Source organism: Triticum aestivum, chromosome 1D, assembly GCF_018294505.1.
Source record: "Triticum aestivum cultivar Chinese Spring chromosome 1D, IWGSC CS RefSeq v2.1, whole genome shotgun sequence".
Classification (NCBI taxonomy): Eukaryota; Viridiplantae; Streptophyta; class Magnoliopsida; order Poales; family Poaceae; genus Triticum; species Triticum aestivum.
Genome location: NC_057796.1, coordinates 193254350 through 193279261, shown reverse-complemented (window position 1 = coordinate 193279261; position 24912 = coordinate 193254350). Strand labels below are relative to the sequence as shown.

The window sequence follows — 24912 nt, the reverse complement described above, 5'->3', positions numbered from 1 at the left end:
GCATTACGTCCATGACAAGTAGACTGAAACGATTATGCATCTACTTCTATTACTCCACTTCGAGAGCGCTTTTATGCTTGCCTCTCTAGGTATTAAGTTCATGACAAACAGAGTAATCCATGAAGAATGATTGCAGAATAAAACCAAGCAATATGATCAAACCCCGTCGTTTTATCCTTATTTGCAACAATACAATACGTGCCATGCTACCCCTCCTGTCACAGAGTGAGGATACCGCAAGATTGAACCTACCAAAAAGCACCTCTCCCACTGAAGATAAATCATTCTAGTTGGCAAAACCAAATGGATAGATCGGAGTGAAATACAAAGCTATAATAATCACAAACAATAAAGTTCAGAAATAATTCATTTACTTTCAATGAACAATCTGATCATAAACCCACAATTCATCAGATCCCAACAAACGCATCGCAAAAAGATTACATCAAATCAATCTCCAAAGAGAACATTGTATTGAAGATCAAAAAGAGAGAGATGGCCATCTAGCTACTGCTATGGACCCATAGGTCCTGTGGGGAACTACTCACACATCATCGGAGCTGCGGCAAGGTTGATGCAGAAGCCCTCTGTGACTGATTCCCCCTCTAGTAGAGTACCGGCGAAGGCCTCCAGATTGGATCATGGAAGAATAGAGACTTGCGGCGGTGGAAAATTTGTTTCGTTGGTGCTTCTAAGGTTTTTGCAATAATTGGGAATTTATAGCGCTGGAATTAGGTCAGACGGAGCCACGAGGGGCCCATAAGACATCAGGCCGCGTCTACCCTCTGGGCGTGCCCTGTTGTCTTGCCATCTCCTCGTCTGACTTCTAAACTCCCTCTGAAGCTTCTAGCGTCTCTTTTGGTCCAAATTTTTTAAAAAAAAGTTCCGTCGTATTTGGACTCGTTTGGTATGGATTTTCTGTAAAACCAAAACCATGCAGAAAACAACAACTGGCACTAGGCACTGGGTTAATAGTTTAGTTTCAAAAATGATATAAAATTATACAGTCAAAAATTATAGATACATTGGAGACGTATCAGCATCCCCAAGCTTAATTCTTGCTCGTCCTCGAGTAGGTAAATGATAAAACCAATTTTTTTGATGTTGAATGCTACCTAGCATGTTTATCGTGTAATATTTTACGGTGTGAATATTGAGAAAGGATTAATAATAAGCATGAATACTAGAAAATAATTATTACTTCTCAAAATATACCATGCTTAACGAATGTTATCTTTACTCATTGAATTATGTAAGAATGGCATGACTCGGTCTTCCTCACATAAGTATAAATCATGAGCACCCCGGTGTCAAATCAAGCAAGTGTATCTTACTTTTTCGCGCTTCAGCATTTTCAACTTTCCCTCAATATATGAGCGTGGGACATGGACTTAGCACTACGGGTGGAATATAATATGTTGGTAGAGGTGTATAAGGGAAAACAAAAGTGGAGAAAGTCTCGCATCAACTCGGCGGATCGATAGGCAATGGAGAGGCCTTTCAATTGATATCGATGGGAGGAGTAGGGATTGCCATGCAACAGATGCACTAGAGTTATAAGTGTATGAAAGCTCACTACTAAAACTTAGTGGGTGTGCATCCAACTTGCTTGCTCATGAAGACCTCGGCATTTGAGGAAGCTCGTCATTGGAATATACAAGCCAAGTTCTGTAATGTAAAAATTCTCACTAGTATATGAAAATGACAAATCATGCAAACTCTCTATATGAAAAACATGGTGCTACTTTGAAGCACAAGTGTGGTAAAAGGATAGTGTCCCTTCTCTCATTTTTTCTCATTTTTTACCTTTTCTTATTTTCTATCTTTTTCTAGAATAATATCATGAACCCCATCCCCACTTTTTTAAGGACTCGTCAGTCTCCATCATTCCTTACCTTACTGGGACAATACTCTAATGATGATGATCATCACACTTCTTTTTACTTACAACTTGATAAAACTAAAACAATATGACTCTATATGAATGCCCCTGGCAGTGTATCAGGATGTGCAATGATCTAGTGTAACATGTATTACAACTAGCAAGATGCCCATGCGTTGCATGGAACATCAAGATGCATTTGTATGAGTAGTATCTTGTGGGAGAAAAGGGTGAACGAGGGAAGGCCTTATTTGCAAATGTGGAGAGGGGTGTGGGTATCTTTTTGCAAAATTGCCATAGTTTCCTTCCTATCCATCGGATATAAATCGGACAGCCTATATTGCAGGATGGCAGGCACACCATCATCACCAACTCTGTTTTTTATAGAAGTAGAGAAATCATGAATGGTGGATTTGCCTCAAATATCATGTCAGCTCTATATGATTATGCAAAGCAATATGATGATGAACACACATGCCATGTGGATAGTAACTGTGGAAGTTGCATGGCAATATATTTTGGAATGGCTATGGAAATGCCATGATAGGTAAGTATGGTGGTTGTTTTGAGGAAGGATATAATGAGGCTTATGTGTGATAGAGTGTATCATATCACATGATTTGGATGCACCGGTCGCATCAATTCTTGAGGTGAAAATGGGCAATGCATGGTACCGGAGAGGCTAGCAATATGTGGATAGGTGGGAGTGTTGTATTAGTCCATGAACTCACATTAGTCATAAAGAACGTATATACTTATTGTGGAAGTTTTATCAGCCCTCAAAGCAAAGTATTACTCCCATGGCCCTAGGGGGGAGGTTTGTAGGAGTTAACCATCGCGCGACCCCGATCCAAATAGCACAAAGGATTTCAATCAAAAACAAAAATGCTCTAATATCCCCGTCATGTCATGACCGACACTTAAATGAGTAATGTATAACAAGCTTTAATATCGATATCTTTACTAACCAATGACCATGAACCAATACCACTTCATATTACTACATCAATATAATTAAACCACAGAAAGTTTTTATTATCGCAAAACGTTTATATTCATCCGACTGATTTCTGGCGACGCGTAAACCGCCCGCTACACCGTTCGACTACCAGATCAGCTCGTTCACAGAGGCAGGAGCACGCTGTGCGTCTTTGCATGTGGTTGGTCCCTACAACTGGCTATCGTGACTCTTTTGGCTTTGTTTATTTTTCCACACCATTTGCTAGTGTATTTGCTAGCTTGTTGCACTTAAACTACTGCTCATATAAGGCGCAATTGGCTGGGGCAAGGATGGTTAATGCCGCGACCGGCTACTCGTACCATCGTCCGTGTGGCACTGGAGTGTTGGGAGCTGGCCACCGGGTGCTGTGAGAGGGTCGTGGACGTCTACTACATGCTGTTGCGGAGGGTTGCAAGGTCGTCTCGGTGCTATGCCGCGTTGTTGTCCGACGATGCTAGGACAACGGGGTGTCAGTTCACTGCAAGTCATGACCTCTGATGCGTGCGTCATTGGCTGCTGAAATGGAGCATCACCGGGCCGCCGGAGCATCGTCGGTGTTTTAACGGAGCTTGCCGTGCCACCGGAGCATCGTCGGTGTTGCAATGGAGCTCGTGGTCCATCAGAATATCGTCTGTGCTGTAACGGAGCATCGTCGGGCCATCGGAACCTCGAGGGTGCTGCAATGGAGCACCGCCGGGCGATGGAGCATCGCAACGGAGCATCACGAGTGCTACAATGGGGCATTGTCGGGCCGTCGGAGCATCGTCGGTGCTGCACTGGAGCATCATTGGGCCACGAAGCATCGCTGATGTTGCAACGGAGAATCACCGGTGTTGCTATGGGGCATTGTCGGGTCGTCGGAGCATCGTCATGCTGCAACAGAGCATCGTTGGGCCATTGGAGCATCATCAGTGTTGAAATGGGTCATTGTCGGGCCGTCGGAGCATCTTGGTGCTGCAACGGAGCATCACCGGTGTCGAAATGGGTCATTGTCGAGCCGTCGGAGTATCATCGGTGCTGCAACGAGCGTCGTTGGGCTACCGGAGCATCGCCAGTGCTGCAATGAAGCATCACCAGTGTTGAAATGAGTCATTGTCGGGCCGTCGGAGCATCGTCGATGCTGCAACGGAGTGTCGTCGGGACGCCGAAGAATCATCAGTGCTGTAGCGGAGCTCGTCGGGCCCTTGGAGCATCTTCGGTGTGTTAACGGAGCATCGTCGGGCCGCTGAAGCATCATCGCTGCTACAACAGAGCTCGCTGGGCTGTCGGAGCATCGATGGTGCTACAACGGAGCTCGCTTGGCCGCCGGAGCATCGCCGGTGCTGCAACGGAGCATCATCAGGCCGCTGAAACCTCATGGGTGCTGCAATGGAGCATCCCCAGGCCGCTAGAGCATCACCGATGCTGCAACGGAGCACCACCATTATTGCAGTGGGGCCATTGTCAAGACACTGGAGCATCAATGATGCTTGAAGGGATGGTCATAGGAGTGTTGTTGTTGGTGCTAAAAGCTTGGAGCTTGCCGGTGTTGTAGTTGTGGCCGGTGCATGGCGAGATCGCCAATGTTGCCATGAGACGACCGGCGACATGGCTCTGCAACCTGAGCATTGCTAGGGGTGCAAGCAAAAGTTGATGCTACAAGTCGCGGCTAGCTGTGATTTCTCGTCGGAGCTATGCATGCCACACGGGAAGGAAGAATTTGGGTTGCATGTACAGGTGGCTAGAGTAATGGTGTATTATGATGATGTGGTTCAGGGAATCAACCGGACGTGGGCGTTTTGTGAATGACATAGGCGGGTTCATGCGGCTGAAATCAACGGCTGGCCAGCCGGCTAATCTTTTCCTAAGATTAGTCGGTTGACGCCTAGCAGCCACCTTTTATTATACCACTCTTGTATACATATCATTCTCGGACTAATCTCATAACCCGTGCCTGTTACCACTTCCTATTTAAGACTCTCAAAAAGATATAAGTGAAGCATTGGAGTGCAAATAATTTCTATAAAATAAAACAACCGCCATGCTCTAAAGATATAAGTGAAGCACATGAGCAACTACCTAGCTTAAAAGATATAAGTGAAGCACATAGAGTATTCTAACAAATTATGATGAATGTACGCCTCTCTCAAAAGGTGTGTCCAGCAAACAATGGTTGTGGCAAACTAACAAACAAAATAAAACTATAGCACAAGACGCTCCAAGTAAAACTCATATCATAAAAATATAGCTCCGGGTAATTATACTGATGAATTGTGGACGAAAGATGGATGCCTTCTGGAGCATCCCCAAGCTTAGACGTTTGGTTCTTCCTTAAATATTACCTTGGGGTGCCTTGGGCATCCCCAAGCTTAGGGTCTTGCCGCTCCTTATTCCTTTGTCCATCGCAAACTCACCCAAATCTTGAAAACTTCAGCACACAAAACTCAACAAAACTTCGTGAGATTCATTAGTATAATCGGTAAACCATAGACTTAGGTGCTATTATAAACCAATTCATAATTGTTCTTGCATAATACCTATTATATTCTAACTTCTCCATGACTTATACCCCTCGATATAATCCATAGCATCATTAAAACAAGCACACTATGCAATAAAAAACAAAATCTGCCAAAATCAGAATAGTTTGTAATGATCTGAACTAAAAACATACTTATGTAACTCCAGAAATTCTGAAATATTAGGACAATGTAGACACTTTCTATCACAATACTGTGTAAAAATTTCAGATCAAGATCACGCTCTAGTAAAAAACATAAATTCCTGCACTAGGCGCAAAAGTTTCTATTTTTGCACAGAATCAGTTCAACTATCATTCAAATCATCCCAAAGTCTTACTTGGAAGAAACACTAATTAAAATATAAAAACACAATCATCATAGTAGTAGTAATCATGTCATCACACCAAAACAGAAGAAAAAATTGGGTTGCCTCCCAACAAGCGCTATTGTTTTATGCCCCTAGCTAGGCATAATGCATAGTTTCAAGTGTTACCATAATTATCCTTATCACTTATCTTCCTAAAAGGCATAGGAGTATTGCCAGTAGGATATGCGCTCAATTTACTCTCTTTTACCTCCTTTATTATATGAGTGAAACGTCCAAAAGGTTCATGTTCAAACTTTCCAAGGTTTATATTTGGGAGTTTTCTAGTTAACGTTCTTGGTTCCCCTAACATATCTTTTAGCATTTCAAATGAATAAAAAACGTCATGATCAACAAAATTTCCTTCAAATATCAAGTCTAGGAGACGTATATGACGAGTGCATAGTTCAACATAAAAGCTTTGAAGCAGGGCTTTAACATGCAGCTTGGGAGTATATTTTTCATAAATTTCCGTTATTCTAAGCCAAGCACACACTAGAGATTCATTATGTAACTGTTTAAAAACAAAAAACTCATAAACCTGCCAAGGGAGTGTGATAGTAGAAGACATAACATCCATGACAAAGTATTAGACAAAATAGCACACAAGATATTTTTGGTATTTTTTGATTTTTTAATGAGATTAATAAAAGAAAATAAAATCAAGTAAAAAGTAGAACAAGTAAATGATAATGTGTATGAAGGGACCTTAAGTTGTTTGATGAAGTCTCCCCAGCAACGGCGCCAGAAATTCTTCTGCTACTTGAGATAGGCATTCGGAATTCCCCGAAGAGGAAGGGTGAAGTATTATCGTAACAGAAAGTATTTTCCTCAATAAAGAACCAAGGTTTATCGAACCAATAGGAGATCCACACAAACAACCTTTAGCAGTACTACACACACATGAGCAAATACTTGTACCCAACACGGGCTAGAGGGTTGTCAATCCCCTTGTATTCGTTAATTGCAAGGATCAAATCTGATAGTAGGAGATACATAAATTGCAAAGTAAAATAAAAGTAAATAAATTGCAAGAAGGTATTTAGGATTTTAGTAATATGATGAAAGTAGACCCCGGGCCATAGATTTCACTAGAGACATCTCTCTCAAGAACATAGCATACGGTGGATAAACAAATTACTGTTGGACAATTGATAGAAAAAGTGCATAGTTATGATGTTATTCATGGCATGATCAGTACATAGTCATTATGTCCATGACAATTAGACTGAAAGGATTATGCATCTACTTCTATTACTCCACTTCGAGAACGCTTTTATGCTTGCCTCTCTAGGTATTAAGTTCATGACAAACAGAGTAATGCATGAGGAATGATGATAGAATAAAACCAGGCAATATGATCAAACCCTATTGTTTTATCCTTATTAGCAACAATGCAATGCGTGCCTCACTACCCCTCTTGTCACATAGTGAGGACACCACAAGATTGAACCTACCACAATACACCTCTCCCACTGAAGATAAATCAACCTAGTTGGCCAAACCAAACGGATAGATCGAAGAGAAATACAAAGCTATAACAATCACACACAATAAAGTTCAGAAATAATTCATTTACTTTCAATGAGCGATCTAATCATAAACCCTCAATTCATCGGATCGGTACATAGTCATTATGTCCATGACAAGTAGACTGAAACGATTATGTATCTACTTCTATTACTCCAGTTTGAGAGCGCTTTTATGCTTGCCTCTTTAGGTATTAAGTTCATGACAAACAGAGTAATGCATGAGGAATGATGATAGAATAAAACCAGGCAATATGATCAAACCCTATCGTTTTATCCTTATTAGCAACAATACAATGCGTGCCTCGCTACCCCTCCTGTCATATAGTGAGGACACCACAAGATTGAACCTACCACAAAACACCTCTCCCACTGAAGATAAATCAACCTAGTTGGCCAAACCAAACGGATAGATCGAAGAGAAATACAAAACTATAACAATCACACACAATAAAGTTCAGAAATAATTCATTTACTTTCAATGAGCGATCTAATCATAAACCCATAATTCATCAGATTGCAACAAATGCACCGCAAAAAGATTAACATCGAATTGATCTCCGAAGATAACATTCTATTGAAGATCAGAGAGATCAGAGAGAGAGAGAGAGAGAGAGAGGGGAGGGAGGGAGCGAGAGAGAGAGAGAGATAACTACTGCTACGGGCCCATAGGTCATGTGGGGAACTGCTCACACGTCATCAAAGGTGCAGCAAGGTTGATGTAGAAGCCCTCCGTAATCGATTCCCCTCCGGCAGATTACCGGCAAAGGCCTCCAGATGGGATCGCGGAAGAACGGAGATTTGCAGTGGCGAAAAAATTGTTTCGTTAGTGCTTTTGGGTTTTTTTTTACAATATTTAAGAATTTATAGCGCTGGAATTAGGTCAGACGGAGCCACGAGGGCCCACAAGACATGAGGGCGCGCCTTCTTGTCTTGCTGTCTCCTCATCTGGCTTCTGGACTCCCTCCGAAGCTTCTAGGGTCTTTTTTTGTCCAGAAAAAATCGTCAAAAAGTTTCGTCGTGTTTGGACTTCGTTTGGTATGGATTTTCTGTAAACCAAAAACATGCAGAAAACAACAACTGGCACTAGGCACTGCGTTAATAGGTTAGTTCTCAAAATTGATATAAAATTGCATATAAAGCATATAAGATTGGTAATATAATATCATGAAACAATCAAAAATCGACGTATTGGCACCAAGATCTTGGGGGGAGCAAATAGATGGGGGGACTCTCTCTACAATATCGTCGTGGGGGCGGCCAAAATTGATGGGCGGGTGGTTGAGGGTTCGTGCGGCGGCTTTTGGATTTTGCAGCAGCCGTGCATGTTCTGCAAGTATACAACACTTGGGGCTTAAATTTGATGCTGCTGCAGTTTTTTCTTTTTTTGCAACAAATAAAAATACGAAAACACTACCGCCTACACGTGTGGTCGTCTAGCAACTCGCCCACACGCATGGATCCTCGTTCAACCAATTCTACACGAATCTTGGCGCGTTCTAGCAGTTTTTGTGTGCCACGTAGGACTAAGCTGGTGTGTGGGCATTCATCCGGTCGCCCACACGTTCTTTTTCACCACACGGGGGCTGGTGTGTGGGCGTTTAGCAATTCGCCCACACATCAGTTTTCACGCACGCAGAGGGGGCTGGTGTGTGGGTGTTTATCACTTCGCCCACACGCCCGTCTCCTCGCCACACCCAAAGCTGTCAGTTGACATGTGTTTCTGCAGGGTACATGGCAACTGCCCTAGCTTTGCTTGTAAGCAGATGGCAACTCTCTTTTACCCGAATTGCCATGTGTTTTTGCATGGTACATGGCAACTGCCCTAGCGTGCACGTAAGCAGACGGTAACTCTTTCTTTTACATGGCAACTGCCCTAGTGTGCTTGTGAGCACAAGACAACTCTCTCTTTTATCCGAACATGTTTTTTTGCCATGCCTTTTTTGTAGTGCTACATGGCAACTACCTAGTGTTAGTGGGTGGCAACTCCTAAAGTTTTGAAATCATGGCAACTGCAGTAGACCAGACCATACATGACAACTGCAGTTGAGCAACCATGGCAACTGTAGTTGTCCGACATGGCAACCGAAATTCAGCGACATGGCAACTGCAGTTAAACGAACATGGACGAGGGTCTGGATCATGGCAACTGCGGGCGTGCGGTGACAGTCACGCGGGGTGTGCGGGACCATGACGTACGAGGCCTGACGTACGGGGCGTGTGGGCGTTATCTATTCCGCCCACACGCACGCGCGTGAGAGGGATCGGGAGGAAAGAAAAGAGGTGTGTGGGCATTACTTGTTTTGCCCACACGTAGGTATGTGGGCTGCTCCTCTTATACACCACACAAAATGTGTGGGCACACCCCTAACGCCAATACGTGTGGCACTTATCTGTGTCCTAAAAATAAACCATCTGTTGAAGCAGTATTTTTTACCCCAAATGCCCCGAGCTACAGTTTTTTTAAACACGGCCGCCGTTTTAAGATTGTCTATTGGAGATGCTCTAACTGTCACGGAACTCGCAGAGTTGAACTTCGCCGGGAGCCATCTCACGCGCATGTGCTCTAGAGACCTTGTGGGTTGTGGCAGAGGCGACCTCTTCGCGTTGCCGCCATCGCTTCGCTGCTGCCACCGCCAACCAGCCCCTGAGCCGCCGCTGGCAGATCTGGGTGCGTGAGATGGCAGGCATGCAACGGTTGTTGGATGCTACGCCACCATATGCATCTCTGCATGTATGTACAGTATGTACGTACTCTGTTCCTCACCAGACGAACAGTCGGACAGACGTAAGATTTGCTTTCTGGGACCAAACTTTTCTTCGGCAGGTACTCAACTTTCCATACCTTTCGGCTTTACAAGGTACTAGTAGGCTTTTCCTGTTCATCTTTCTCATGATAGATTATCCGTGGCTGGTCCAACCAAATCCTCCAAAATCTTCTTTTCGGCTGAGAGAAGAAAATTCACGCAGGTGCAAATGATTGATCATCACAGAAGGCAGTCCAGATAATTATTCTTCCAATAGAATTCTTGATTTCTCTCCCGAAATTAGTCGGGACTCCAGACCCAGATACGCTATAGAAAAAAGCTGCTTCTGATGCTAGATTTGTCCATTCCATCAGTTGGCCCCAGTCACCGAGAACAATATCATTTCCTGCCCCCTAGCTTGTAGTGAAATTTCGACCAGTAATTTGGCAGCATTTCAGCATATCAACACATGCGAACTCATCTGCTTCTACGGAAGAAGAAAATGTTCAAACTGAGGGGTTTAACAACGCATGCATTCCAGGGTGAGGTGCAAGGGTATATATTTCGGGGGGGGGGGGGGGGGGGGGGGGGGGGGGGGGAACCTGACCAGATCTCTTCTTTAAACAACTGTCAACTAATAGATAGGACAGGTCCATAATTTCAAGATTTTTTTTTTTTTTGCCATATCCGAAAGGTAAACTATTTTGAGGCAAAGTTTGAGAATTCTATCTAATTGGAGAAGTCCTTCGTAGTTCCCCAAGGCAGATTTCAAACATATTGACATCCGGATTCTAGGGTTCTTCTGATTTACTCCCTCCGTCCCATAAGAGCATCTCCAGCCGTTCGGCCCCCAGGGCGCCTAAAAAGAGCGGCCTGGGAGCGAAGAGGCGCTAGATTGGCCCCTGGGGGCGACCTAGCTCCTAGTCACGCCCCAGGCGCCGGCCCCAGGACGCGGCAATTTCGAACTTGGTCGTTCCCGCTCATCACAAAAGACGCCACAAGTCCGGCGATCATCACAGGCCACAGTTCGGCGATCGGATAAATAGTCCGGCGTACAAAAAAAGAGCGCCACAAGTCTGGACACGTGCGGAACGCATACTCGGCAGGGTCGGCCTCCGGCGTCGGCGGAGTCGGCGTGCGCGGGCTTGGCGGTGTCAGAGCTGCTTCTGTGCTGGGCGGCGTCGGTGCGGCTTCGGTGCTACTGGGCGTTGTGGAGGCATCATCACTCGGGCTTGGCGGCGGTGTCGGCGTGGGCGCGGGAGTTGGCGGCACCGTCGTCGGCAGCTGGTTCAGGATGAGGCCGCGCTCCGCCATGTACCACGCCTTGAGCTTCTCGTCGTTGCTCTGGAGCATGTCCGCCCCGCCCATCAGAAAAGCCAGGTCGGTGTTCCTCTTCTTCGCGGCGACGTTGGTCCGGAGCAGGTCGAGCTTGACGGAGCTGTTCGTCATCGACGCCGACCACCGCGCCTCGGTCTTCTCTTCACGCAAGGCAGCCCGGGCCTGTGCGTCGGCGAGACAATGCTCGATGGACTCCTGCACTCGCGCGGTAGCCGCGTCGGCGTGTTTCCCCTTCTTGGCCCCTTTGTTGCCGTCCGGCCGCCCTTCTGACGCGCCCGGCGTCAGCGCGTCCGGCTTGTAGGTCTCCTTGGCCTTGTCAAGGGTGCGCCGGACTTCCGCCCACTTTTCGCACTTGTCAATGCGCTTGTAGATGTGGAGGTACTTGAATTCTTGGTCGTTGTTGCCCTGGCGATACATGGCGAACATGCGCACCAGCTGCGCCGAGGAACAAACAGTTGGCGGGCGCACACGACGAAGAGAAGCGGAAGACCGGCGTGCCATACCTGATCCTCAACGTTGGCGCCGCTCTCCGGGCGAGCCGCGATCTCCTCGACGATCCCATGCCATTTGTTGCACGCCGCCTGGATGAGCCCCCAATGGTTCGCCATTGCCTTCGCCCCGCGCTGCATGTAGACGCATTTAAAGTAGGAGTTCGACGAGCTTGCGCTCGTCGAACTCGGCCTTGATGCGCTCCCAGTACGTCTCGATGCTCTGGTTCGTGCCGGTGGTCGGGTCGAGGCAGACGACTTTCCACGCTTCGGCGAGGCATTCCTGCTCCTTGGACGCCCACTTGATGCGCGGCTCGCCGGTCCTGGCCGCCCCCTTCTTCTTTTTGCGCCTCCTCGCCGGAACAGTCGCCGGCTCCTCCTCCTCCTCCTCCGGCTCCTCCTCGCCGTAGTCGAGCTCGTCGTCCATGCCGTCGCTGAGATCCACCGTGTCGTTGGGGGTAGCGAACCCGGGGGACACGGCGGCCGCGGCCGAGCCTGCTGCGATGATGTCGTCCATGTCGGCGTCGGTCTCGTCGGTGTCGCCGAGGTGCGACGTGGAAGCTTGTGAGAAGGGCAGCGCGCCACGGCGGAGAGGGGGCGTCGGGGAGGACGCGTAAGCCGGCGGCGAGTAGTTGTATGGAGGGTACTGCATGCCGGCGAAGGCGGGCGAGGGCGTGCGCTAGGCCGGGTGTCCATGGGGGAAGGTGACGTTGGGGTTGAACCCACCGTGCGCGTCCCCGTCGGCGTAGCCCGGCGACGGCGTGCATCCCCATGGTTGCGGCGACGACGAGAAGCCGGCCGGAGAGCCGACGCTTTGCTGGCTTCAGGGCGTGTACTGGGCGTGGCCGCCGAGTGGACTCATCATCCCCACGCGAGTCGCCTCGGCCTCGGCTTGGTCCGCCGCAGCCGCAGCCGCACGCGCCGCGTTGTCACGGGTCTTCTTGGCGATTGCCCTGTTCCGCCGGTCGGCGGTGACAGCCTCCCGTCGCTGAACTTCCGCCCTCCAACCGGCGTTTGTCATGCCCGATGGCTTGGACGGCGGTGCCCTCGGCTTCCTCTGCTTCGGCTGGGCGACGGAGGCGGTCGCGGTTGTCGCGGCGCGGGGGATCACGTACTTCTTCGGCGGCATGGCGGCCGGCTGGGAGGCGAGCGGGAGGGAGAGAATGGGAGGGAAGTGGGGGAAAAGCGGGAAGAAACGGCGGGAAGAGGCTCTCGACTCGTCGACAGAGCGGCCCCACGCCCCTTTTCGCTTGTGCCGGCGCCCCCCAGCGCGCCGGGTTCGGCTCGGGTCCGCCGGCACCAGTTTCGGCCCGAGCCGGCGAAAAACGGGCTACTGGAGGCGCGACTGGGCCGATTTTTGGGCGCCGGCGTGGCAAAAACGCCTAGGGAGGGCCTGTTGGGGCGCGGCTGGAGATGCTCTAATATAAGAGCGTTTTTTACCAGAAATTGCTTTTGGAGGCCGAGCTCCATGAAGGCCTCCAAATTCAAAATTCATGGAAATTCATATTTTATTTCAAAAAATTCTGAAAAAAAATACAGAGATAGATGAAGGCATAGTGCACAAGTGTGTAAATTTCAGGACGAAATACGTTGAAATGAGGGCTGTGCAAAAAAGACAAATATGGGGCTTTTTAACACATGATGCTATTCATCCTTCAAAACCATGATTCACCTCACATCCTTGTTTACTTGTACAAAAAATTTCAGATTGTTTTGAAACCGAAATTTTTTAGTTTGATTTTTTTTTTAAATCGGCTTCCATGGAGGCCGAGAGCCAAAACGCTATCTCCCCTGTAGTGTCAAAAACGCCCTTATGTTATGTGACGGAGGGAGTAGTACGCAAGGTTCACTATAAAGGTACAGCAGCAAAGAGAAACATGAAGCGGAAATAAATTACGGCTAAGAGCAATACCATGTAATAATTTTATTTCCATTGTGCAAAATAGTCAGTACAAATCAACGTGACAATGATTTACGGCGACAAGAAACAGTTTGAGGACAGCACATACTCTTGCTTCCATCTGGATTACTTTTTAAATACAGAACGATGTTACCGGCTTGTACAACAACGTGGATTCAATCAGAGGAATCCCTAGAGCTGGTCTCATGTCCTGATTCCCTCTGGTGGTCTTCGAGCAACTTCCCGTCTTTCGGAAGGAGCAAGGAATTCCATCTACTATCTGCAGTTAATGTCAGGATGAAATCAGGGCTAACTGCTAAGCAGAAATGATGAGTGGAAATGCCAGAGATACTGTTCACAAGGAGTAATGTAAGTATGCCAGAGATGCCACAAGAAATTGATGAAATGCTACAGGAAGCAATAAATTGAGATCCTGAAATTCCATAGGAACATGTTTATCCTAAAAGTTCAAAGTTGACATAAAATATCCCTGTTTCAGAACATCAAATCAGTTGGTTGTTAGCCATTATGTGCACTTTAATCATTTTCTCTCACCGTACCACTCTAGTCTGTGAGTCTGTCCCCACACACCACTGCACACGCGTTGATCCCAGCATGCTAACACCAGTACTTTGGTAATACGAGCATCTCCCATGTTCTAAAACTTCATCTCAAACAGTGAAATTCTCGATAACCATAGAGAGATGCTGTCTGAAGACTAGTTATCACCAGCTACTTCCTGAATTGAGTCTCTTCTGCGCATTTTATGTTTTCATTGCATAAAGGTACTAGGAAATCGCCCCCTTTTCGTTTTACATCTGTTGAATGGGTTTCCATTTTCGCGGAGGCAATACAGCAAACAGGTAAGCCGCAAGCATGGAATAGCGGCTAAAACCTCTAGAGGGTTGCAGACCCAAGCATTCAACAAGCGCGGCGCATAGAGGAGCGGGAGGGGGCACCGGAACTCACCGGGAAGGACATGCCGACGGCGTCGCTGACCAGAGAGCCGCTGGCCTCGCAATACCTGGTGGGGAAAGGAAAGAGACGAGATCAATCAAAGGGTATTGTGGAAGTAGGAGGGGCCAGATATTGCCTGACTTGGCTACCTGAGAGGCTTCTTGGACAGGGGGCAGACGAGCACGTCGGCGAGCGCCTGCGGGATCCCGCCGCCGCCGTGGCGCAGCAGCAACGCCGTGGTCCGCCTCATCGTCCTGCCAAGAATTTTGGATCGGGCCGGTAAAGTTTTTGAAAGCCCAACCTGCGGCATCCATTCGGCTCACACAATACAACCCAGCCCATCTCTAGAAGGTGGCGAACGGTTGGGGCAGGCACGAAAATTTCCCTTCCAAGATTCCGCTAAAAAACCGAAGACAACGCTCACACGGACGTGTGTCACCTCACTTGACGAAACAACAAAAATGCATTAACCGAGGTAGCCGAAACTTGTGGATTTGGAGTCTGAATCTTGCAAGAAATGGGGAGGGAATTACACAAGTTAAGATGAGATTGAAGGTGTCTCTATAACTATTACGCGCTCTAGCTAGAAGAGAAGCATCGATCGGACAGAGCAGCAGCAGGAGGCGTGGTGTGAGTGAGCGAGCTGATCAGCACCGACACCGGAGCAGGCATGGCCATGGCCGGCGAATGCACGACCGGAGCCGGAGGAGCAACGCGCCGCCTCATTCTCATCATAACAGCACTCGTGGCATTGATGCTGCTGCAGCGTCCCTGCTGCTGCACTGCCGCTTCCCAGCCGGGCTCGAGCCAGACGCGGCCGCCGGCGCTGATCCTGTTCGGGGACTCCATCGTGGACCCGGGCAACAACAACGGCCTCACCACGGCGGTGCGGTGCGACTTCGCGCCCTACGGCCAGGACTTCCCCGCCCACAACGCCACCGGCAGGTTCAGCAACGGCAAGATCGTCGGCGACATCCTCGGTATGGGTATATCATAAGGTTCAAGCATGCATGGCATGGCATGGCAGGCATTGAAACTGATGGTTGGCATTTGATCCTGCCAGCCGCCCGGATGGGCCTGAAGCAGTACGTGCCGGCGTACCTCGGCACGGAGCTCAGCGACTCGGACCTCCTCACCGGCGTCAGCTTCGCCTCCGGTGGCTGCGGCTTCGACCCCCTCACGGCCGAGATCGTGGTGAGCGTCCAGCCCTGCCCAGGGAAGGAACATCGTTTTATCTCCACTTCCAAGATGAAATAAACTCATTCCACCGTGGCATTTCATCAGTCGGTTCTGAGCATGGACGACCAGCTGGAGCTGTTCAAGGAGTACAAGGGTAAGATCGGCCGCATCGCCGGCGCGCAGCGAGCCGCCGACATCGTCTCGACGAGCCTCTACCTGGTGGTGACCGGCACCGACGACCTGGCCAACACCTACTTCACGACGCCGCTCCGGCGAGACTACGACCTCGAGTCCTACATCGAGTTCATCGTGCAGTGCGCCTCGGCCTTCATCCAGAAGCTGCACGGGCTGGGCGCGCGGCGGGTGAGCGTCGCCGGCGCCCCGCCCATCGGGTGCGTGCCGTCGCAGCGGACCAACGCCGGCGGCGAGGAGAGGGCGTGCGTGTCCCTGTACAACCAGGCGGCCGTGCTGTACAACGCGGCGCTGGAGAAGGAGCTCCGACGGCTCAACGGCACGGCGCTGCTCCCGGGGTCGGTGCTCAAGTACATCGACCTCTACACGCCGCTGCTGGACATGATCCAGCGCCCGGCCGCCTACGGCTTCCAGGTGTCCGACCGCGGCTGCTGCGGCACCGGCCTGTTCGAGGTGACGCTCACCTGCAACAGGTACACGGCGCACGCCTGCAGCGACCCGACCAAGTTCCTCTTCTGGGACACCTACCACCTCACCGAGACGGGCTACAACCTCCTCATGGCGCAGATCATCAATCGCTACGGCTTGTGGTAGATTCCGCATCATCAAACTTTACAATCTCTATATCTACGTATGTATGGACAAGTACGAATTTGCAATGTCTCCAGAATCCTGATAAGCAGACACCAATTTTGAAGCCAAAACACTATTATCCTTCCAAGATATTCAACCGCTACTATAGTATATACAAAACCAGGGAATAAACCAGACTTTGGTCCTTATGCGCAGGAGAGTATGACAGGCTAATGACTAACCTAAAACAGCCTAATCTGACCATGATTGTCCAAGATGACACACAGGTGCCACCGGGTAAAAAGAAGAAAAAAAAAGCATACCCAGAGACATGACATAAATGATGAACACTATATATACATTATGAGATGAGGCATGAGAAGCGATGTCAATCCATCGCAACCAGACCACTTCTTTTGGGGCTTCATAGAAGCTTATTCTGCGCCACCGCTTCGCAAAGCTCTTCCTCGTATAGTAAAACTCTGGGAGAGGCTGCGGCTTTGGGTACAGGCCTTGGCAATCCTGGCGGCATCAGACGCCGCAGACGGCGCTTTTTTGAAGGCAACGAATCTGGGAAAAGAACGGCTGTGATCGGCTTCACGTCAAGCAGCTTGAAACGTGAAGGCCGAGGGCCATGTTTTGGGGCCTTTGGGGTTCTTGGGGTGGCGACCCTCACATCCTTGCCGTCTATTCTGCTGAAAGTTCAGTGGTTTTCAAACAGATTAGAGCTTCATTCAAGCAAAATAAATTATTTTTAGGGTAATCATGATAGGTATGACTAACCTCATGAAAGGCCAATGCTCACTCCGGAGAGGGGTCTTGTTTTGGAGCAGTTCCTGCCTGCTGCGATCTGGAGTGGTGTAGTTGAAATGGTACTGCCGTGCCAGTTCCACCTAGTTCACATGACCAACATGAGTACCAGACTGAGGGGATACCAAACATCCAAAACACTGGACCAATTAACAAGTATAGAAATGACTAGGCACGCTAAAGAAAGGTTTGGAATCCGATGTAATTAACTAATATGGAAGAGCAGACTTTCTGCCATGTCAGATACCGTGGTAGGTAGTTACTATGCAGGTTACATGGATACCATTCACCAATGTACAAAAATAAGAGATGTAGCCTGTTAGGTATGCTCACAGGTCTCACCTACTACCAAAACATCATCTGGTACATGATTCTAGTGAGAACTAAGCTTGACAAGGGTATCGAAAGTGCAATAGGAAAAACACTTAGTAACTGGACTAATAAAGCATGCACAAAACATGATACTTACTGCCTTTCGGATCCTTGATGAAACGTGGAAAACAGCCTTCAGCTGGTCATGGTGCAAGTAACAGACGATCTTGATCTTTTCAATAAAACAATGGCAGTCAGATGTGATACAAATACAATGCACACTGGAGTTAACAGGAAGTGGTTTCGGTTCTATACCAACAGATCAAGTGGAAGTGACTCAAGCCTTGAATGGCCATCACATTCAGCTGCTTGAGGAGTCTTTGGAGTTGTTGGCAACAACTGTCCCTTGATGCCACTAAATGTCTCAAAACTGAGTCTTGCTGGAGACATAATTGGTGTACTGCTTTCAAACACAACCTCGGCATGTGGTGATGTCTCCAGCTCATCGTCCTTCTCCACATTCAACAGAATCCGTTTCTTCCCTATATCCCTGCTTGTGCTCCTACTATAACGAATTTGAGCCAGGGCACCAGGCTTCAAGTACTTGTTCTTTGTATGTTTCACTCGTTTCTTTTCCTTCAGAGTCACTGATCCAGACCCCATGATGTCTACTGCTAGCAGGAAAACTTGGAATGGCAGATAATGCAAAACCTTTCCAGTTTCATCTCCCAGCTTCAGTAAAAGGTAGCACAAATTGAAAGGAGTACAGCAACAACAAAGATACTATAACAGGAGAACTAAACTCATTATGAACATCAAAAGTCGGTTCACCTTTGCTATCTTGCCAGTTGGTACAAAAAATACTCTAATGTCAGGTAGAGCTAGGATGTAAGAAAGGAAACTGCAACATAATAGCCTATGCTAGACAAACAACAAGCAGCGGCCTCCGCATCTCCCTAGATTGGGTCAGAATCAGGACAATGAGATAGTTATATGGGAAAAATAATGGGAAGGTGAGCACATTGCCACCAAATAAGCTCATACCAACTATTCAAATGTATTCATTTGTTATTTGGTAACTAAGCAAGTATAACAGTTCTCTGTTCTCCATTGAAGAAGCTGATAATTAGTTTATGCAGCCTGAGATCAGGATAACTGAACAAAATTGCAATACATGGTGATATAAATGGTAACTTCATGTTCCAGGTTCTAGAGTGCATTAAACGGTAACGAAAATGACTTGGTGGCACGGTGGGTACGTGCGCGCACCACAAGCAGCCGACATGAAGCTACACCGGTCAAACAATCGTTAGGAAATGAAAGCGAGACAAAAACAGTGGGTAGGCTAACAGCAGCTACACAATGCACAGCTGGCAGGTATAGAAAGGCTTGTCCTATGCTCTGTCGGTAAGATTTGGCAGGTATAGAAAGACTTGTCCTATGCTCTGTCGGTAAGATTTGGCAGGTATAGAAGGAGTAACTTATACAGACAGAAGTACAGCCACACCCAGAATCCACATTTCAAAATCCAAACTTTTGACGCTATTTTTCCTACTCTAAAGGCTCTAAATTGTTGTGAACTTTTAATTTCTTTCATGTGGCGTTCTCATGTTTGGTTTAGGTGTTTACCATTTAGAGTGAGGATTTTCTGTTTCAGTCAGTAAGTGTGCACACCTCCCTGCCTGTTAGATTTGTCTTGGGATTTGGTTGACATGAACTGGCAGTTTGATCAGGCCCCTCACGATAGGGTCCAGACCCAGTAATTGTACTCTTTTCCCAGTGCATAACCTGCCTGGAGATGTCATGCTAATTTGCACACGTGTTTTGTTCCCCACTTCTCCACCCAAACCTTGACATCAAATTTACTATTTTGAGACAGAACTGGACATTATTGATCAACTATCTTAATCAATGGATGTAACAATTTTATTATGGGTTAATTCTATACATACCACTGCCAAATTCGCGTATTCAAAAAATATGACTGCAAAACAGAACTTACAAAAACATTTCCATCGTCAACACTTGGGTACTTTGATAAATGCCATTATGGCAGTGGGATATATCGAATTAGCCCTTTTTGCAGTGGCTTTGTCCGTAAGTTTTCTTTTTTTCTGCAATGGCATTTTTCAATTACAGAAAGTAGGCAGTAGTATATGTCGAATTAGCACTAGTATATGCTGCGAGAAAACAAAGACTGCTTCCTTTGTTTATCTAAAGGATGCTATGAATGGCACTAGTATAAAACTGAATATATAAAGGGGAGGTTAGCACGCGCGACATGGCCATACAAGGCTGCTATAATTATTGTGTTGTTAATGTGCTAATATTAGGTTGTCTAATTTTGTAGTAACAAATAGTGACATGCTCGCTGAAAGCCGACTAGCTGGAGAGGCCATTATTATGAGTCGTGATTAACCACATTAAAACAGATATGAGTCATGATTAACGACATTCAGAGAGATATGGGTCATGATTGACTACATTAACAGCGCCCTTAGCAACAACCTGAGAGAGCAATTGCGCAAAGGAACCGTAGTAGTGGTGTGTATCAATTCATTGTACTAGCATAGCATATATGGGTAATCAGTCACAAGAGAGTAGTGTCTATGGGTAATCGCAGAGGAGGGGTTAAGAAGGGCTCGCGCTCTGCAATGTCTCATTTCCAACATCTATGGGTAATCAGTCACAAGAGAGTACTCCTATTGAAGATCTCCATTGAACAGTAGTGCTCCTGTATAAGTGATAATACAAACTACAGTAGTAAGGATGGACGCAAGCACAGATGTATGGGCAGCCAGATTCATCCCTTGGTACGGTAAACCTAGAAGCCCCGGTCCTATCCCGATTCGATTGGATTCGAATCGATTCGTGTAGGAAGACAGGGCGAGGTCGCCGAGAAAATTCAACCCCGAATCAGTAGTATAGAAGCAAGAAGACGCATGGAAAGGAAGAAGTAAAAAAGAATTGGTCTTTACCAGATACGCCCGCCCGCCGCCGCGGCTCAGGAGCCAGCTCCCATAGGTTTGCTGGATGGATTCAACTCTCTTTCTGCAATAGACGCAAGCAACCCAATCCCAACCGACGAACCGCCTGGCACAGAGAACCAGCACAATCTCTCTCTCTCTCTCCTGAATCCTGGTGGATGGATGTGTGGAATGGATGGGTGAGAGGAGAGGAGAGAGAAAGGAAAGGGGGAAAAGCATTTGTACGAGCGGAGAAAACGAGAGGGAGGGAAAACCGAAAATTTTCGTCGGCGTTTGGCGCCAATGCGCCTCGGAGGGAACCCATCCCTGCCAGAGGGTTTGTTAAACATTTTCTCTCTACAGGAAACTGATTCCGTGAGCAGGCCCCACCTGCTCGTGTCTAGTGAGTGGAGTAGAAATTCAGGCGGACCACCCAGCCGTACGTGCGGTGCGGAGGGAGGATCCCAACGACGCCGTCGGCCCGATAGCCGTCAGCTGGTAGGAGCATGGTGGACGCGGACGGCGTTATCGCTCGAGTGGGCACGGGAAGCGTACGTGGTAGTTTGCGCCAGCTGGTGGCCTCCCGCGTGGGGCGTAGGCCGGACGGTGGCGGCAGCGGGAACAGCGGAGCCGAGCGCGGCGTGGAGATCGGGACTGGACTCCTTTTCCTCCCGGTGGATCTGTCGGTGGGGATTTTTTTGAATGCTAGGCTAGTTGGGAGTAAGTAACATAGTGCACTTCAAAAAAAATTTGCTTATGTGGTAAATATTTAATGTGAGGTGGTAACATAATATGTTACTGTAACATAGCGCTTCTCAAGACAAGATGAGTCTACAAGCTAATAAATGAAGCCATCTATGACACTACTATCATGTTACTTCGCATTATGAAAGTAGTAAATTAGACTAGTGTCATACCCCACTATGACCAGCCTTAGCTGGAGAACCGCTAAATTCATTGAATAGATAGAGAGGTTGGTCCAGTTTACGAGGGCATGTACAACGGTGCCTACTCAGTTGTCTATAAGGTTTACCACGTACGAAATTTATCTAGGTGGAGAAGAGAGATTGATGAGAGAGAAGAAGGGTGTCTATAATTTGACACACGGTCTGTAGCCTCAAAAAATCGCTTCTTAGCGACAGCCTTTTACCGTTGTACGCGACAGCGTCGGTAATTTCCCTCACAACCCTGCCTAACCGTAGTGTCTAGTGGATCGTGGTTTTAGCAAATCTACAGATAGCAAAAGAGACGGTCCATGGTAAAGGGTATCTATAATGCTGTCTAGAGCTGATGTGGAGCGTTGTTATAGACAGCAGGTGTCTAGGCTGATGTACATGCCCTGAAGGTAATTGGATCCAAAAACTATACAGAGGCAAACAACACACACATCCTCACAAGTCACGGGTCCCTCTGACCGGGTCCACCTCCAGGACGATGCCCCAAGAGAGAATGCGACACCGAATAGCGTCGCCATCGTCCGATCTAAACTAGATCAAGGGTTTCCCCCGGAGCGTGGGGCGTGGGTGTTAGATTATAGGTTAGACTTGTAATACAAGTTGATCAAAAGCGACTCGGTTTAGGAAACCCAGGCTAAGTCAGTTTGCGACATAGGCCTTTATATATCTCTTGTACCCCCTAATTATCAATACACAAGTTTCATTAATAATTTTGCATGGTATCAGATTAGTCGTTCCTAGGGCATGGCTGCGCCTCCCACGCCGCCGCTGCCGCCCGGCTTCTTCGAACGCCTGGCTGCCCTTGCCGCCACCAAAGCAAAGGCCGCCTCCACCGCGACCGATGCCTCTTCTTCCTCCACCATCGCCCTAGCTCCAACCCTACCCACCGCCATCAACTATGCTGACACCATCTCAGATGTCAGCCCGTTCATCCTCATTACTTTAGATATTTCAAAGCACAACTATTATCATTGGCGTCATCTCTTTGAAGTTCACCTCGGCCGCTGCAACCTCCTGGATCACGTCGCCCCCGGCTCCGTTGCCCGGCCCTTCGATCCTCGATGGGTCAAGGACGACCTCGCCATCATCTAGTGGATTTATCAGCGTGTCTCCACGGAGATCTTCAACCTCGTCTTCCGCGACGCCACCAACGCCGTCGCCCTTTGGGCGGCTCTACGTCAACTCTTCTAGGACAACGTCGACGGCCGCGTCAACACCCTCCACACCGAGCTCCGCAACACCGTCCAAGGCGATTCTCAGGTCGGCGTCTACTGCCAGCGTCTCAAGTCCATCGTGGACGAACTCCGCGAGCTTGGGGACCCCATCGACGACCGGCAACTCATCAACGTTCTCCTCGTCGGCCTCGGCGAACGCTTTGAAAAGCAGGCGTCGTTTATCCCCATGATGCGGCCGGCCCCCTCCTTCGCCGAGGTGCGCTCCATGCTTCAATGGGCTGATCGTGCCATCACCAACAAGGAGTCGCGTCCTCAAGTCTTCGTCGCCACTCCACGGCCCCCGTCTCCTGCCGCCTCCCGGCTGGCGCCCAAGTCCGAACTACAGAGGCAAAAATCCAATCTACAGGCCGCCGTCGCCGTCGCGACCCCCGACTGCACCAGCGCCTCCTCCCAACGTCGCACCGCCACCAGCGCCCCCAGCATGGCGTCCTCCACATGACCCTTGGACAGGACTCGTCCAGGCCTGGCCGATGCCCTGGACTGCCCCCTCTCTGATCGACGCCCCTCCTACGTACTCCGGCTCCTGGATGCCGGGCATGCGCCCACACACGGGATCTCCTGGCCTACTGGGCTCCCGTCCTCCGACGCAGGCGTACCATGCTGCTCCAACGCCCTACTACAACGCCCCGGAGCCATACTTCATCGACAACAGCGGCCTCTACCATCCGCAGCCCCTGCTGCAGTCGTCCTGGATCACGCCGCACCAGCTGCATGGACCGCCGCCGCCGTCGACTGCACCACCCCTACTGGCTTCACCGACTCCTCATTGGGACCAAGCTGCCTTTTTGCAAGCCATGAACCACTTCGCTACTCAAGGAACCTCAGGTATGGACTAGATCTTTGATTCTGGAGCCTCTAGCCACATGTCTAATTCGAGTACTATGTTGTCAAATTGCACCTCCTCTCCTTTTTCTTCTATCACTCTCGGCAATGGCTCCACCATCCCCATCTATAGCACCGGTCACACTGAGTTACCCTCCACTCTAAAACCTCTTTTACTTCGAGATGTCCTTGTTGCTCCTGCTCTCATCAAAAATTTAATATCTGTGCGAAAATTTACTTATGATAATCTTGTCTCCATAGAATTTGATCCCTTTGGTTTACCTGTGAAGGATCTTCAAACCAAGGAGGAGATTGCTCGCTTCAATAGTTCCGAAGACCTCTATTATATCAATGGAGCTCCTGCCGCAAGTCCACCTTCATCCATGATGGCCTCCGTCCACCTTTGGCACACGCGACTCGGCCACCCCAATGCATCCACCACATCATCTCTACTTAGTGAATTTGCTCTTCCATGTAATAAAGATCATCATGATCCTTCGATGTGTCAGTCGTGTCAGCAAGGCAAACATGTGTGCCTTCCCTTTAGTTCCCCTAGTTCTTCTAGTACTTTTCCTTTCGAGCTATTGCATTGTGATATATGGACGTCTCCTCATACTAGTATTTCGGGTTTTCAATACTATCTTCTTATATTATATGATTTTTCTCATTTTGTTTGGACTTTCCCTCTACGCAACAAATCCGACGTTCATACTATTTTTCTTAACTTTAAACAATATGTTTCTACCCACTTTCTTCTACCAATTCGGTTTCTTCAATGTGATAATGGCCGCGAATTTGACAATTTTAAAAATAGAAACTTCTTTCTTCAACATGGCATTCTTCTTTGTTTCTCCTGTCCCTACACATATCCTCAAAATGGCAAGGCGAGCGCTCTCTCCGCACACTCAATGATATTATTCATACTCTCCTTATACACTCATCGATGCCATCCAAGTTTTGGGCCGAGGCCCTCCGCACAGCTACCTATCTTCTTAACATTTGACCCTCTTCTGTCAATCCAAAAACAACTCCTTTTTACTCTCTTTTTCTCAGTCATCCAAACTACACCGAGCTCCGTGTGTTTGGTTGTCTATGTTTTCCAAACATCTACGCCACTTCTCCCAACAAATTGGCCCCTCGATCTATTCCCTGCGTTTTTTC

General features: G+C 48.1%; 2 protein-coding genes and 1 pseudogene across 6 annotated transcripts; 1 reads left to right on the top strand and 2 right to left on the bottom strand.

Moving 5' to 3' along the window:
- Positions 1 to 13742: 13742 nt before the first annotated feature.
- Positions 13743 to 15044, bottom strand: LOC123180923 (UPF0434 protein BRADO0313-like; annotated as a pseudogene).
- Positions 15045 to 15050: 6 nt separating this feature from the next.
- Positions 15051 to 16859, top strand: LOC123180920 (GDSL esterase/lipase EXL3). The gene is made up of 3 exons (XM_044593102.1): positions 15051 to 15686; positions 15770 to 15900; positions 15991 to 16859. The coding sequence occupies exons 1-3, from the start codon at positions 15377 to 15379 to the stop codon at positions 16669 to 16671; spliced, it is 1122 nt and encodes a 373-aa protein (XP_044449037.1). The 5' UTR covers positions 15051 to 15376; the 3' UTR covers positions 16672 to 16859.
- LOC123180921 (F-box protein At4g35930) lies at positions 16768 to 21059 on the bottom strand. Of its 5 annotated transcripts, none has more exons than XM_044593104.1 (5): positions 20751 to 21059; positions 18088 to 18504; positions 17930 to 18004; positions 17434 to 17543; positions 16768 to 17342 (listed from the first exon to the last, which is right to left on the bottom strand). In XM_044593104.1, exons 1-5 carry the CDS (start codon positions 20976 to 20978, stop codon positions 17075 to 17077), a joined length of 1098 nt encoding a protein of 365 aa, XP_044449039.1. In that variant the 5' UTR covers positions 20979 to 21059; the 3' UTR covers positions 16768 to 17074. The 5 variants fall into 5 exon arrangements, with proteins under 5 accessions (XP_044449039.1, XP_044449038.1, XP_044449040.1 ...); XM_044593103.1 differs by having other exon boundaries at positions 16768 to 17345; positions 20751 to 21056; XM_044593105.1 differs by having other exon boundaries at positions 16768 to 17345; positions 18088 to 18483; positions 20751 to 21056.
- Between the last annotated feature and the right edge of the window lie 3853 nt (positions 21060 to 24912).

Bases quoted from the DNA above. Each gene is read 5' to 3' on its own strand.
- LOC123180920 (XM_044593102.1), top strand. From the start codon at position 15,377: ATGGCCATGGCCGGCGAATGCACGACCGGAGCCGGAGGAGCAACGCGC. The intron at 15,687-15,769 runs GTATGGGTATAT...TGATCCTGCCAG, and splicing joins GATCGTCGGCGACATCCTCG to CCGCCCGGATGGGCCTGAAG. The intron at 15,901-15,990 runs GTGAGCGTCCAG...GCATTTCATCAG, and splicing joins CCCTCACGGCCGAGATCGTG to TCGGTTCTGAGCATGGACGA.
- LOC123180921 (XM_044593103.1), bottom strand. From the start codon at position 20,978: ATGCTTTTCCCCCTTTCCTTTCTCTCTCCTCTCCTCTCACCCATCCAT. The intron at 17,544-17,929 runs GTAAGTATCATG...CATGTGAACTAG, and splicing joins CATCAAGGATCCGAAAGGCA to GTGGAACTGGCACGGCAGTA. The intron at 17,346-17,433 runs GTTAGTCATACC...CTGAACTTTCAG, and splicing joins GAGCATTGGCCTTTCATGAG to CAGAATAGACGGCAAGGATG.